Below are 13,132 nucleotides of genomic sequence, written 5' to 3'. Positions count from 1 at the left end.
GGGCAATAAAAGCTGACCTTGGCAGCGACGCCCAGATCCCATGAACGAATAAAAAAGAAATATTCAATTTAAAAATGCCAGACCAGAAACCTTCAGTGTAATCTGAGCAGTGTACTGCAGTCAACTGATTCTGAGTTGGCATCTAGGATTGGAAAGCAGGAAAGGCCCCTAAATCTCAGTTTTTACAACACTGATGTGAGTTGAACAATTCCTATTGAATGTGGAAACTCAGAAGACAGGACTGCGGAGAGGAAAGAAAATAAATTAAAAACCCTCATCACCTGACCTAGGTAACGGGAGTACTTCAGGTAAGTGAGGAGTTCAGGTGAGTGGTGAGGATGTAACTGGTAAAATAGATAAGGGAGAACCAGTGGATGTGGTGTATTTGGACTTTCAGAAGGCTTTCGATAAGGTCCCACACAAGAGGTTAGCGTGCAAAATTAAGGCACATGGGATTGGGGGCAAGGTATTGACTTGGATAGAGAACTGGTTGGCGGACAGAAAGCAAAGAGTTGGAATAAATGGGTCGTTTTCCGAGTGGCAAGCAGTGACTAGTTGGGTACCGCAAGGATCGGTCCTAGGACCCCAGCTGTTCACAATATATATTAATGATCTGGACGAGGGAATTGGATGTAATATCTCCAAATTTGCAGATGACACAAAGCTGGGCGGGAGGGTAAGCTGCGAGGAGGATGTCGGGAAACTCCAGTACGATTTGGACAGGTTGGGTGATTGGGCAGAAACATGGCAAATGCACTATAATGTGGATAAATGTGAGGTTATCCACTTTGGTGGCAAAAACAGGAAGGCAGATTATTATTTGAATGGTAATATATTGGGAGAAGGGGAAGTGCAAAGAGACCTGGGGGTCCTTGTGCACCAGTCGCTGAAGGTAAGCATGCAGGCGGTTAAGAAGGCAAATGGTATGTTGGCCTTCGTAGCAAGAGGGTTCGAGTACAGGAACAAGGATGTCTTGCTACAGTTGTACAGGGCCTTGGTGAGACCGCACCTTGAGTATTGTGTGCAGTTTTGGTCGCCTTATCTGAGGAAGGACATTCTTGCCATGGAAGGAGTGCAGTGAAGATTCACCAGGCTGATACCTGGGATGGCAGGAATGACGTATGAGGAGAGATTGTGTCGATTGGGCTTATATTCACTGGAGTTTAGAAGATTGAGAGGGGATCTCATCGAAACCTATAAAATTCTGTCAGGTCTGGACAGACTAGATGCAGGAAGGATGTTTCTGATGGCCGGGGAGTCCAGAACCAGGGGTCATAGTCTAAGGATAAGGGGTAAGCCATTTAGGACAGAGATGGGGTGACTAGGTGTGTGGATGAGGGAAATGCTGTGGATGTGGTTTACATGGACTTCAGTAAAGCTTTTGACAAAGTCCCGCATAGGAGACTGGTCAAGAAGGTAAGAGCCCATGGGATCCAGGGTGCCTTGGCGCGTTGGATCCTAAACTGGCTGAGTGGCAGGAGGCAGAGGGTGATGGTCGAAGGTTGCTTTTGTGACTGGAAGCCTGTGTCTAGTGGGGTACCTCAGGGATCGGTGCTGGGTCCCTTGCTGTTTGTGATCTACATAAATGATTTGGATGAGAATGTAAAAGGTATGATCAGTAAGTTCGCAGATGACACGAAAATTGGTGGGGTGGTAAATTGTGAGGAGGAAAGCCTCAGGCTACAGGAAGATATAAACGAGTTGGTCAGATGGGCGGAAAAGTGGCAAATGGAATTTAACCCTGAAAAGTGCGAGATGATGCATTTTGGATGGACAAATAAGGCAAGGGAGCACACAATGAGTGGTAGGACCCTAGGAAGTACAGAGGGTCAGAGGGACCTTGGTGTGCATGTCCATAGATCCCTGAAGGCAGCGGAACAGGTCGATAAGGTGGTTAAAAAGGCATATGGGATACTTGCCTTCATTAGCCGAGGCATAGAATATAAGAGCAGGGAGGTTATGATGGAGCTGTACAAAACGCTGGTGAGGCCACAGCTGGAGTACTGTGTGCAGTTCTGGTCGCCTCACTATAGGAAGGATGTGATTGCTTTAGAGAGGGTGCAGAGAAGATTCACCAGGATGTTACCTGGGATGGAGCGCCTCAGCTATGAAGAAAGACTAAACAGGCTGGGGTTGTTTTCATTGGAGCAAAGAAGGCTGAGGGGGAACCTGATTGAGGTGTACAAAATGATGAGGGGCATAAATAGGGTAGATAGAGGAACTTTTCCCCTTAGTAGGGGGGTCAATAACAAGGGGGCATAGATTCAAGGTAAGGGGCAGGAGATTTAGAGGGGATTTGAGGAGGAACTTTTTCACCCAGAGGGTGGTTGGAATCTGGAACTCTCTGCCTGAAAGGGTGGTAGAGGCAGGAACCCTCACAACATTCAAGAAGCATTTGGATGAGCACTTGAAATGCCATTGCATACAAGGCTATGGACCAAATGCTGGAAAATGGGATTAGACTGGACAGGGATTGATGGATGGCGCAGACACGATGGGCCGAAGGGCCTCTTTCTGTGCTGTAAAACTCTATGACTCTATGAGGAGGAATTTCTTCACCCAGAGAGTGGTGAACCTGTGGAATTCTCTGCCACAGAGGGCGGTGGAGGCCAGTTCGTTAAATATATTCAAGAAAGAGTTGGATATATTTCTTAAGGCTAAAGGGATCAAGGGATATGGGGAAAAGGCAGGGACAGGGTACTGAATTTGGATGATCAGCCATGATCACATTGAATGGTGGAGCAGGCTCGAAGGGCCGAATGGCCTACTCCTATCTTCTATGTTTCTATGAGTGAGGGGTTTAGTTTCATTAATAATGAAGCCTACCTTGTAATTTTACATGCTCCCCCATGGGTTACCCGCTGCTCGGGGAACACGCCAGCTCACCCTGTCGTGAGTTGAGTCTGCTCTGATGTATCTGATAAGCTGAAAGCTGCAGAAGTGGTATAAAGGATACCATGTTGCAGCTGTTCAGTTTCAGAGCTCAGAAACTGTTCTTAACTGCATTTGTAAGCCGTATAGAGATTTCTTTAGCTTGCAAGTGTTTGGCGTGAACAGCATATCCAGTGGCACCTCATTGTAACAACCTCTCTCACCATAGAAACATAGAAGATAGGAGTAGGCCATTCGGCCCATCGAGCCTGCTCCGCCATTCGGTGTGATCATGGCTGATCATCCAAATTCAGTACCCTGTCTCTGCCTTCTCCCCATATCACTTGATCCCTTTAGCCTAAAGAAATATATCCAACACCTGCTTGAATATATTTAATGAATTGGCCTCTACTGCCTTCTGTGGTAGAGAATTCCACAGGTTCACCACTCTGGGTGAAGAAATTCCTCCTCATTTCTGACCTAAATGGCATACCCTTTATCCTTAGACTGTGACCCCTGGTTCTGGACTCCCTGACCATCGGGAATATCCTTCCTGCATCTAGTCTGTCCAGTCCTGTCAGAATTTTATAAGTTTCAATGAGATCCCCTCTCATTCTTCTAAACTCCAGCGAGTACAAGCCCAATCGACCCAATCTCTCCTCATATGCCATTCCTGCCATCCCAGGTATCAGCCTGGTGAATCTTTGCTGAACTCCTTCCATGGCAAGAACATCCTTCCTCAGATAAGGCAACCAAAACTGCACACAATACTCACGGTGTGGTGTCACCAAGGCCCTGTACAACTGCAGCAAGACATCCTTGTTCCTGTACTCAAACCCTCTCGTTACGAAGGCCAACATACCATTTGCCGCCTTAACTGCCTGCTGCACCTGCATGCTTACCTTCAGCGACTGGTGCACAAGGACACCCAGGTCTCGTTGTACTTCCCCTTCTCCCAATCTATTGCCATTCAGATAATAATCTGCCTTCCTGTTTTTGCTACCAAAGTGGATAACCTCACATTTATCCACGTTATATTGCATCTGCCATGCTTCTGTCCAATCACCCAACCTGTCCAAATCATCCTGGAGTTTCTCAGCATCCTCCTCACAGCACACACGCCCACCCAGCTTTGTGTCATCTGCAAATTTGGAGATATTACATCTAGTTCCCTTGTCTAGATCATTAATATATATTGTGAATAGCTGGGGTCCAAGGACTGACCCCTGCGGTACCCCACTAGTCACTGCCTGCCACTCGGAAAAAGACCCATTTATTCCAACTCTTTGCTTTCTGTCTGCCAACCAGTTTTCTATCCAAGTCAGTACCTTGCCCCCAATCCCATGTGCCTTAACTTTACACGCTAATCTCTTATGCGGGACCTTATCGAAAGCCTTCTGAAAGTCCAAATATACCACATCCACTGGTTCTCCCTTATCTATTTTACCAGTTACATCCTCAAAAAATTCCAGTAGATTAGTCAAGCACGATTTACCTTTTGCAAATCCATGTTGACTTTGTCCGATCCTGTCACTGTTTTCCAAGTGCTCTGCTATTACATCTTTTATAATGGCCTCTAGTATTTTCCCCACTACCAATGTCAGGCTGTAATTCCCCGTTTTCTCCCTACCACCTTTTTTGAATAGTGGGGTAACATTAGCTACCCTCCAATCCATGGGTACTGTTCCAGATTCCATCGAATGTTGGAAGATGATCAGCAATGCATCTACTATTTCTAGGGCCACTTCCTTAAGTACCCTAGGATGTAGATTATCAGGCCCTGGGGATTTATCGGCCTTCAGTCCCATCAATTTCCTTAACACCATTTCCTTACAGATACTGATTTCTTTCAGTTCCTCCCCTTCATCAGACCTTATGTTCCCCGACATCTCTGGGAGGTTATTTGTGTCCTCCTTTGTGAAGACAGAACCAAAATATGTATTTACCATTGACAGATCGCTTCTGTCATCTCAGCTGCAACTGCCATCTATTCCAGCAACATCGGTGCCCTTGGAAAAATGGGGGGGGATTGTCCTATGAGGAGGGATTGAGTAGACTAGGCCGATATTCTTCTAAACGCTAGAGAATGAGAGGTGATCTAATTGAAATATACAAAATTCTTACAGGGCTTGACAGGGTAGATGCAGGGAGGGTGTTTCCCTTGGCTGGTGAGGCTAGATCCAGGGGTAACAGTCTCAGAATAAGGGGTCGGCCACTTAGGACTGAGATGAGAAAGTTCTTCACTCAGAGGATGGTGAATCTTTGGAATTCTCTACCCCAGAGGGCTGTGGAGGCTCCGTCGTTGAGTATCTTCAAGACCGAGATCGATAGATTTTTGGATATTAAGGGAATCAAGGGCTATGGGAATAGTGCAGGAAAGTAGAGTTGAGGTAGAAGATCAGCCATGATCTTATTGAATGGCGGAGCAGGCTCGAGGGGCCAAATGGCCGACTCCTGCTCTGATTTCTTATGTTCCTTTTCCCACAGATGCTGCCGGACCTGCTGAGAGTTTTCAGCATTTTCCGTTTTAATTTCAGATTTCCAGCATTACTTGAAGGAAATAAATTTGCTGGGCTATGAGGAAATAGTGGGGGGAGTTGGATTAGTTGGATAGTTCTACCAAAGAGCCGGCATAGGCACGATGGGCCGAATGGCCTCTTTCTATGCTGTATTATTCTATGATTGTGATTTTTTTTTTTTAATTCGTTCATGGGATGTGGGCGTCGCTGGAAGGCCAACATTTATTGCCTAACCCTAATTGCCCTTAAGGTGGTGGTGAGCCGCCGCCTTGAACCACTGCAGTCCATGTGGTGAAGGTACTCCCACAGAGCTGCTAGGGAGGGAGTTCCAGGATTTTGACCGAGTGACGATGAAGGAACGGCGATATATTTCCAAGTCAGGATGGTGTGTAACTTGGAGGGGATATTGCAGGTGGTGGTGTTCCCATGCACCTGCTGCCCTTGTTTTTCTAGGTGATAGAAGTTGCAGGTTTGGGAGGTGCTGCCGGAAGCCTTGGAAAGTTGCTGCAGTGCATCTTGTAGATGGTTCACACTGCAGCCACGGTGCACCGGTGGTGGAGGGAGTGAATGTTTAAGGTGGTGGATGAGGTTACAATCAAGCGGGCTGCTTTGTCCTGGATGGTGTCAAGGTTCTTGTGTTGTTGGAGCTGCACTCATCCAGGCAAGTGGAGAGCATCCCATCACACTCCTGACTTGTGCCTTGTAGATGGTGGAAAGGCTTTAGGGTGTAAGGAGGTGAGACACTCACCACAGAATACCTAGCCTCTGACCTGCTCTTGTTGCCACAGTATTTATGTGGCTGGTCCAGTTAAATTTCTGGTCAATGGTTACCCCCAGGATGTTGATGGTGGGGGATTCGGCGATGGTAATGCCGTTGAATTTCAAGGGGCGGTGGTTAGACACTCGCTTGTTGGAGATAGTCATTGCCTGGCACATGTGTGGCACGAATGTTGCTTGCCACTTATCAGCCCAAGCCTGAATGCCGCCACAGTCTTGCTGCATGCGGGCATGGACTACTTCATTATCTGAGGAGCTGTGAATGGAACTGAACACTGTGCAGTCATCAGCGAACATCCCCACTTCTGACCTTGTGATGGAGGGAAGGTCATTGATGAAGCAGCTGAAGATGGTTGGGCCTAGGACGCAGCCCTGAGGAACTCCTGCAGCGATGTCCTGGGGCTGTGATGATTGACCTCCAACCACCACAATCATCTTCCTTTGTGCTAGGTATGACTCCAGCCAGTGGAGAATTCTACCCCTGATCTGCAGTATATGCTTTTTGACTTGTGAGTCCTGGTTTACGAACAAATCAAGTATTTTTTTTATTGACTGCAAAATCACTAGTGCTATTTTAAGTTACCTCTGTTAGCAGCAAATATATCTTTTTTTAAATCCAAAGATTCAAGTAGCTCATTGAACTTTGTGCAATTCATTCTAATGTAAGCATTCGATTTTTGTTTTTGAAGTAACCAACCTGGAGTATCTCTTTAAGTGCATTCAGTAAGTGTGGTCCACATACATAAACTCCTGCTTGCTGAGTGAAAGGATGTGAAAACCTCATATAGGCCTCATGTTGTGGTCTGGCGCTAGTAAATCTTGTTCTTCAACATATGTTCAACTTTACGCCTTATGTGCTGTTTCTGCAATGCTCTTTGTTTCATATAGCTTGAAGTTTAATTGAGACATTTATTTGTTGAGAACTAATTGATCCAGAGATATACGACTCAATCCAGCGAATGCATTTTACCGACACACGACTCAGTCCTTTGTATGCATCTCTACCGACAAAAACAGAGTGACTACATTAGTACATTTTATGTTTATCAGCTGATGGAAGACTTGCCTACTTCAAAGCTACAGTCAGGTTTTGGGTTACAGACTGTGGGTTTTAACCAGAAGTTTTACATTACAAATACAATATTACTGTAGTTTTCATTGGCATGTGAATAATCATCCTGTCAACTTAACTGCCTGGATGTAGTCTACTGTAAACTGGATGGCCAAACAAATTAACTCCCCCACCCTGTGTAGAAACATAGAAAAATAGGAGTAGGTCATTCGGCCCTTCGAGCCTGCTCCACCATTCAGTATGATCATGGCTGATCCTCTATCTCAAAACCATATTCCCACTCTCTCCCCATGCCCCTTGATGCCTTTTGTGTAGTTTGACCTTTCACTAATATTCCCTGAATATTATGCAAACAAATAATTATATCTGTTGCACTAAAGGATTCTTGGTAGAGACACAATTAAACTGAATGTGGTTCTCCATGGTTACTGCTTATTTTTTTTACCAGCATATTAAGAGATTACAGCATTATGTGGTGCATAAGGATAGAAAACTTGGGCCTGGATTTAGTGAGATTTTTACACCTGGTTTCAGTTGAATGTGCACATAAAATGGGAAGCAGAAGTATAAGGCTAGATCCCCACTACTGACAACGATGATCACCAGTTTCCACAGGAAGTTATGTTGGCGTGAGGAAGTGCCTGCCCAAATATTGGTTGACCAAATTTAATTAAAATACTAATGAGATCCACACGTCCAATTTTGTGAGTTGAACACCTGTTCGCTGTCGATGTTAAGTTTACCCAATAAAAAGGCTGAATTTATTCAGCCAGTGGTCCTCTCAATCATTCTTGTATTCCAACCGGTGAAGGGTGAGCAGGCCTCAGCTGCCGATCACAAGCAAGTAATGTCTTGAAAGGGTTAATGTACTTCATCACCAATAACAGATGCATTGCTGGAAGGGAACTTAACTGCAAGAGGACTGGGTTCAGGGCAGGTGGACAGTTGAGTGACACCAAGTGCTACCCATAGTAATGAATGTCACCTGGAAAGCAAGACATGCAATTTCTTGGGTAACTCCTACATGGGATTTTAATTTGTTTCTGAATAAATGGATATCAGAACCATCAAATCTATGGATTTGCATAACCTATTTTTGAATGTAAAGCTCGTTACATTAGCAAGAAGGCTCTGTGAACTGCTTTCTTTAGTGGTGAACTTGCCAAGCTTTGTTTGAAACCCAGACTGGACATTTCTTATAAAGCTGTCATTTTGTTGACACTTTATCCAACACCTTGTGTATATTTTGTTGAAAGGACGTGTCACCTGCTCAGAGCTTTATCTTGCTATGTGGATTATATCTATATCGGCATTATTTTTTTCGACAAGTCAACAAAACTGTACAGATCATTAAAATTTAGTGGACAAGGTACAAAGGCTAATGAAGTATTGGCCTTTATCTCAAGTGCATTGAGATACTAATGTGAGAAAGTGGTGCTTGTGTTGTACAGAGCCTTGGTCAGACTCCATTTGCAATACTGCGTTCAATTTTGGGCACCAAACTTCAGAAAAGATATATTGGCTTTAGATACAGCGCAGATTCGCCAGAATTATGCCAGGGCTTAATGGGTTAAATTGAGGACAGATTGCATAAACTTGCTTTGTATTACCTTGAGTTTAGAAGATTGAAGGATGAACTAATTGGGGTGCTCAAAATGAAACAAGAATGCGATTAGGTAGGTACAGATAAACTATTTAATGTGGCGAGGGAATCCAGAACAAAGGGGTATATAATCTTAATTTATATTTAGGTCATTTAGGAGTGAAATTGGAAAGCACTTTTTCACATAAGGGGAGATGGAAATCTGGAACACTCTCTCTTAAAAGGTTGGTCAATTGAAATTTTCAAGACTGAGATCCATAGAGTTTTGTTAGGTAAGGATATCAAGGGATATGGAGCAAAGGTGAGTAAATGGAGTTGAGGTACTGATCAGCCATGATCTAATTGAATGCCGGAACAGAATTGAGGATCTGAATGCCTTTCTCCTATTCTTATGTTCAATGAGTAAGAACCGTGCAAACAAGACTCAATGTGGAAGTACAAAATGGAGTCTGCAGGCAAGTTACTGAGCAACCTAGCGCCTGACTATTTCATGGCTGGTGAAATGGAGGTGTTGCTGTATGAGGTGGTTGCAAAAATAATTGTTCTGTTAACCACTCTAGAGCACCTTCCCCATAGAGCTATGCAGTATATAGCAATAAGGAAGTGGAGGTTGATTGAGGATGTAGCTGACCATTACTAACACTGCCTGTGCATGTTGGGTGTAGGTATTCTTGCAGAAATGTGCAGTAGTTTACTACATTTGTCTTATGTGGTTGCCAGGCCTATAATATGACTGGCGGTATTGTGACAGGTGCAGCTCGTCCATTCTTGCTGACAAACAATCTCCGATCATCTTTCACCCAGTACCACTTTCAACACACAGTGGGAGCTTCCTGCACCATACAGCACTAGAACTGGAATTGCACATGATGCTCTAAATGGACGGAGATCCAGTGTTATGGATCTCTACTCCCTTTTAAGATTATTCACCCTCAAAATCCAGCTTAGAGTCTTAATGCTATCTCCTTCAATTCCAATGCCAAGGATATAGTTCCTTTACCACATTAGCTGTACGTGTTCAAAGTGGTTGCTTGCTACTGGTGTGTGCGGAGGTTGAGATTTTAAACAATAAATATTATTTATGTTTATGTTGGTGTTTTTAATCTGTTACTGTTATTCCAGGTTAAATAAGGATTGATTTAATCAAAACACTTATTTTAATATCTTTTAATTATGAATCTGATACCCTAAAATCAATAATCTGTTTTTTGTGGCAGTTAGTGTGAAAAGAATCTATTTTGACTTTTTATTGATTACCATAAAATATAATCCTGGACAAAGTTGATTCAGCTTTCTGAACCCCCTTTTACTCAAATTAGAGTTTAAAACTCATGTTAGTACCACTATGACTAGTGTAATACTTTAGTTGTTGTCTGATTATGTCCATATCTAAATGGAATATGAAGTGTACATGATCTCATCAATTCAGTACATGAGTAAGGTTGTCCATATTATTTATGTATAACCTTTCTTATCTATTCATCTCATCCATCTTCAATACAATTATGCATGCCTCGTTTCTCAAAGTCTGTAATTCTTGGAAATGTTTATTGCCTGCAATTGAACTTTTAAAGGAAAATGTAATTTTCCTTTTTCTTTCCCCTTTTTCCACCCACCGGTTTCCATGTTGCACCTCATTACCGAACCTAGAGGACAGATAGCATCGGCCAAAGGAGCTCCACGACCAGTCATTAACAGCTGTTCAATTTATCCCTCGCCTTGTGTAGAGGTACTAGAGTAGATTTCCTGGTCACCAGTGTGGCAAGAGCACCCAGCCAACCCGTTAATATCTCTGGGGTCAACCCAGTTAGTGAGCTCCAGGGATAGAAAATGTCTTAAATAACAACAGAAAATGCTGGAAAAACTCAGGTCAGGCAACATCCGTGGAGAGAAATTTGAGTTGACGTTTCGGGTTTGACCCTTCTTCAAAACTGGAGAGAAAAGGAACTAGATCGAAGGCAGGGCTGCGATCGGACAAAAGAATAAAAGAACCAAAAGAAGTAAAAGAGATTAGAAGCTAGACGAGATGGTAATAGGCTGGGATTAGGTGTAAAGTGTACTGGCAGGGCAAAAGATAGCTGCCAGGTGTGAGAGAGAAACAAAAGGAAAGGGGGGGGGGGGGGAGGAAAGGAGTGGAAAAATATAAGTAAAAATGAAATAGGGGCCGAGGTTATGATCTGAAATTGTTGAACTCGATATTGAGACCGGAGGGCTGCAGAGTGCCTAATCGGAAGATGAGGTGCTGTTCCTCGAGTTTACGTTGAGCTTCCGTGGAACAGTACAAGAGGCCAAGGACGGTGAGGTCCGAGTGGGAATGGAGCGGTGAATTGAAATGACAGGCGACCGGAAGCTCGGGGTCACCCTTACGGACTGAACGGAGGTGTTCCGCAAAGCGGTCACCCAATCTGCGTTTGGTCTCCCCAATGTAGAGGAGACCGCATCGTGAGCAGCGAATACAGTATACTAGATTGCGAGAAGTACAAGTAAATCGCTGTTTCACCTGGAAGGGGTGTTTGGGGCCCTGGACAGTGGGGAGGGGGGAGGTATAGGGGCAGGTGTTACATCTCCTCCGCTTGCACGGGAAGGTGCCAGGGGAAGGGCTGTTTGGGGTGATAGAGGAGTTTGTTTGTTGGTCTGAGGAAAATTGAGATAATTACATGATTTATAGGCCTGCAACAGCTTGGAAGAGTAGGCATGATGATTTGCTGATTTGGAAGTCCGCAAACTACTTCAGAAAAACAACGTAAAGAGTACAAGAGGCCAGATAAGGTCATGACTGAGGTTGGGCCAAGATATGTTCTTGGAAGCTAACCTAATCTGAAGAGCTTGAAATTGACACTATGCAAAAGTTCCACAAAGCTCAAGGAGTTACTGTTCAAGGCTTGCCTACAAGATGATTGTTTTGGTTTAAATCCCAATGCCGTTTGTAACTAGCCACAGTTGCAGTGAGATTCAACCTCTCATGCACACAGTATTTCTACTTGGAGAAGGGAAAATTCCCATGACTTATCAACTAACAGAGCATTTTTCATGGCTCACTTGGGAGGGAGAAGTCTACTCCCTCGGCTAACTTGCTATCTCAGACCACAAGGAAAAATGGAAAACGTCTGGTGAGGAATAATTCCAAAGCATTGCAATAAAATATGAAATAATACATCCTACATTCACAATATTTTCTGTTTCCTCTTTCCCAGGACACAGTAGTAGACCCCGGAGAAGATGTTGCTCTCCTCTCTGTCAGTTTTGAGGATGCTGAAGCCACTCAAGTGTTTCCCAAACTGTACCTGTCTCCAAGGATTGAACAGTAAGTACAATACTTCTCTGTGACCCCAGTTGAAAAGCCAATAATCTCTCAAATTCCATACGTTTTTACCATTCTATTTTTACTCGGACTTTCTTCTTCCCGCCTGTTGAAGGTAAAGATTCGTGCTGGAGTACCATTCATCAGGCATAACTAGTCTTTCAGTATCTTGCCCCAGCATTATTATTTTTTTAAACTTTAAACCAAATAGTTACATATTATAAAATGTTCTTGCAAAAGAAGCCTTAAAAAGCGTCAGATACTGCATTGATTTATTTCTTGTGGCCTTGTAAGTTATAGGGTCAACCTCAAACCACACTCTCATCGAACAAAATCTGACAGGCCAACCTTATGGGAAAGTAAATGAGTTTCACTGGTTGAAGAAAGTGTTAAATGAGTAGCAAATATTAGGCGGAATAGTTTCCGTACAAGAAACTTCCTAATTTTTCTACTGTTTTTATAAAAAAAATTAAAAAAAATTGAAGGTACTATTTCCAACCTAATGAGAAATAACTCATCAGTAAAGTGTATACCTTCCATGAATACCTGTCATTTCTGGTTCTAAAGCAATCATCTAAAATATAATCACACACTGTTGGGCATTTGGCAGTTGGTATAGCTGGAATCATAGAATTTTATACCACAGAAGGAAGCCATCATGATGGCGCCTAGCTCTTGAGCTATCCACTTAGTCCCTCACCAAATGTTTTCCAAAGGATGACAAAACAGATCATAAGAGGGGAGTATGAAAAGAAACTTGCAAGGAAAATCAATATCAACATAACATTTTTTCACAATTATATTAGGAAAAAGTGGGTGGTCAGGAGCAATGTTGGCCCCTTGAAAACTGATATTGGTGATATTGTCAATGATAAACAAAATGGTGTACATGTTGAATAATTACCTTGCATCAGTATTTATAGTAGAGGAAGAGGATAGCATGCCAGAAATCCCAAGGAAACTAATATTGAATCAGAGACTCAGCAAAA

General features: G+C 43.5%; 1 protein-coding gene across 4 annotated transcripts in view; it reads left to right on the top strand.

The window, feature by feature from the left end:
- The window catches only part of babam2 (BRISC and BRCA1 A complex member 2), a 223,271-nt gene that overhangs the window by 127,032 nt on the left and 83,107 nt on the right, over positions 1-13,132 (top strand). For all 4 annotated transcript variants that reach the window (XM_085997911.1, XM_085997913.1, XM_085997909.1 and 1 more), the window contains one exon: positions 12,037-12,146. In XM_085997911.1, coding sequence (XP_085854037.1) covers positions 12,037-12,146 — 110 coding nt within the window. The remainder of the gene's footprint in view (positions 1-12,036; positions 12,147-13,132) is intronic.

This window comes from Somniosus microcephalus, chromosome 9, assembly GCF_052327205.1.
Source record: "Somniosus microcephalus isolate GS21.2 chromosome 9, FLI_Smic_1.0, whole genome shotgun sequence".
In the NCBI taxonomy this organism is placed as follows: Eukaryota; Metazoa; Chordata; class Chondrichthyes; order Squaliformes; family Somniosidae; genus Somniosus; species Somniosus microcephalus.
This window is presented reverse-complemented; position numbering and strand designations above follow the sequence as displayed.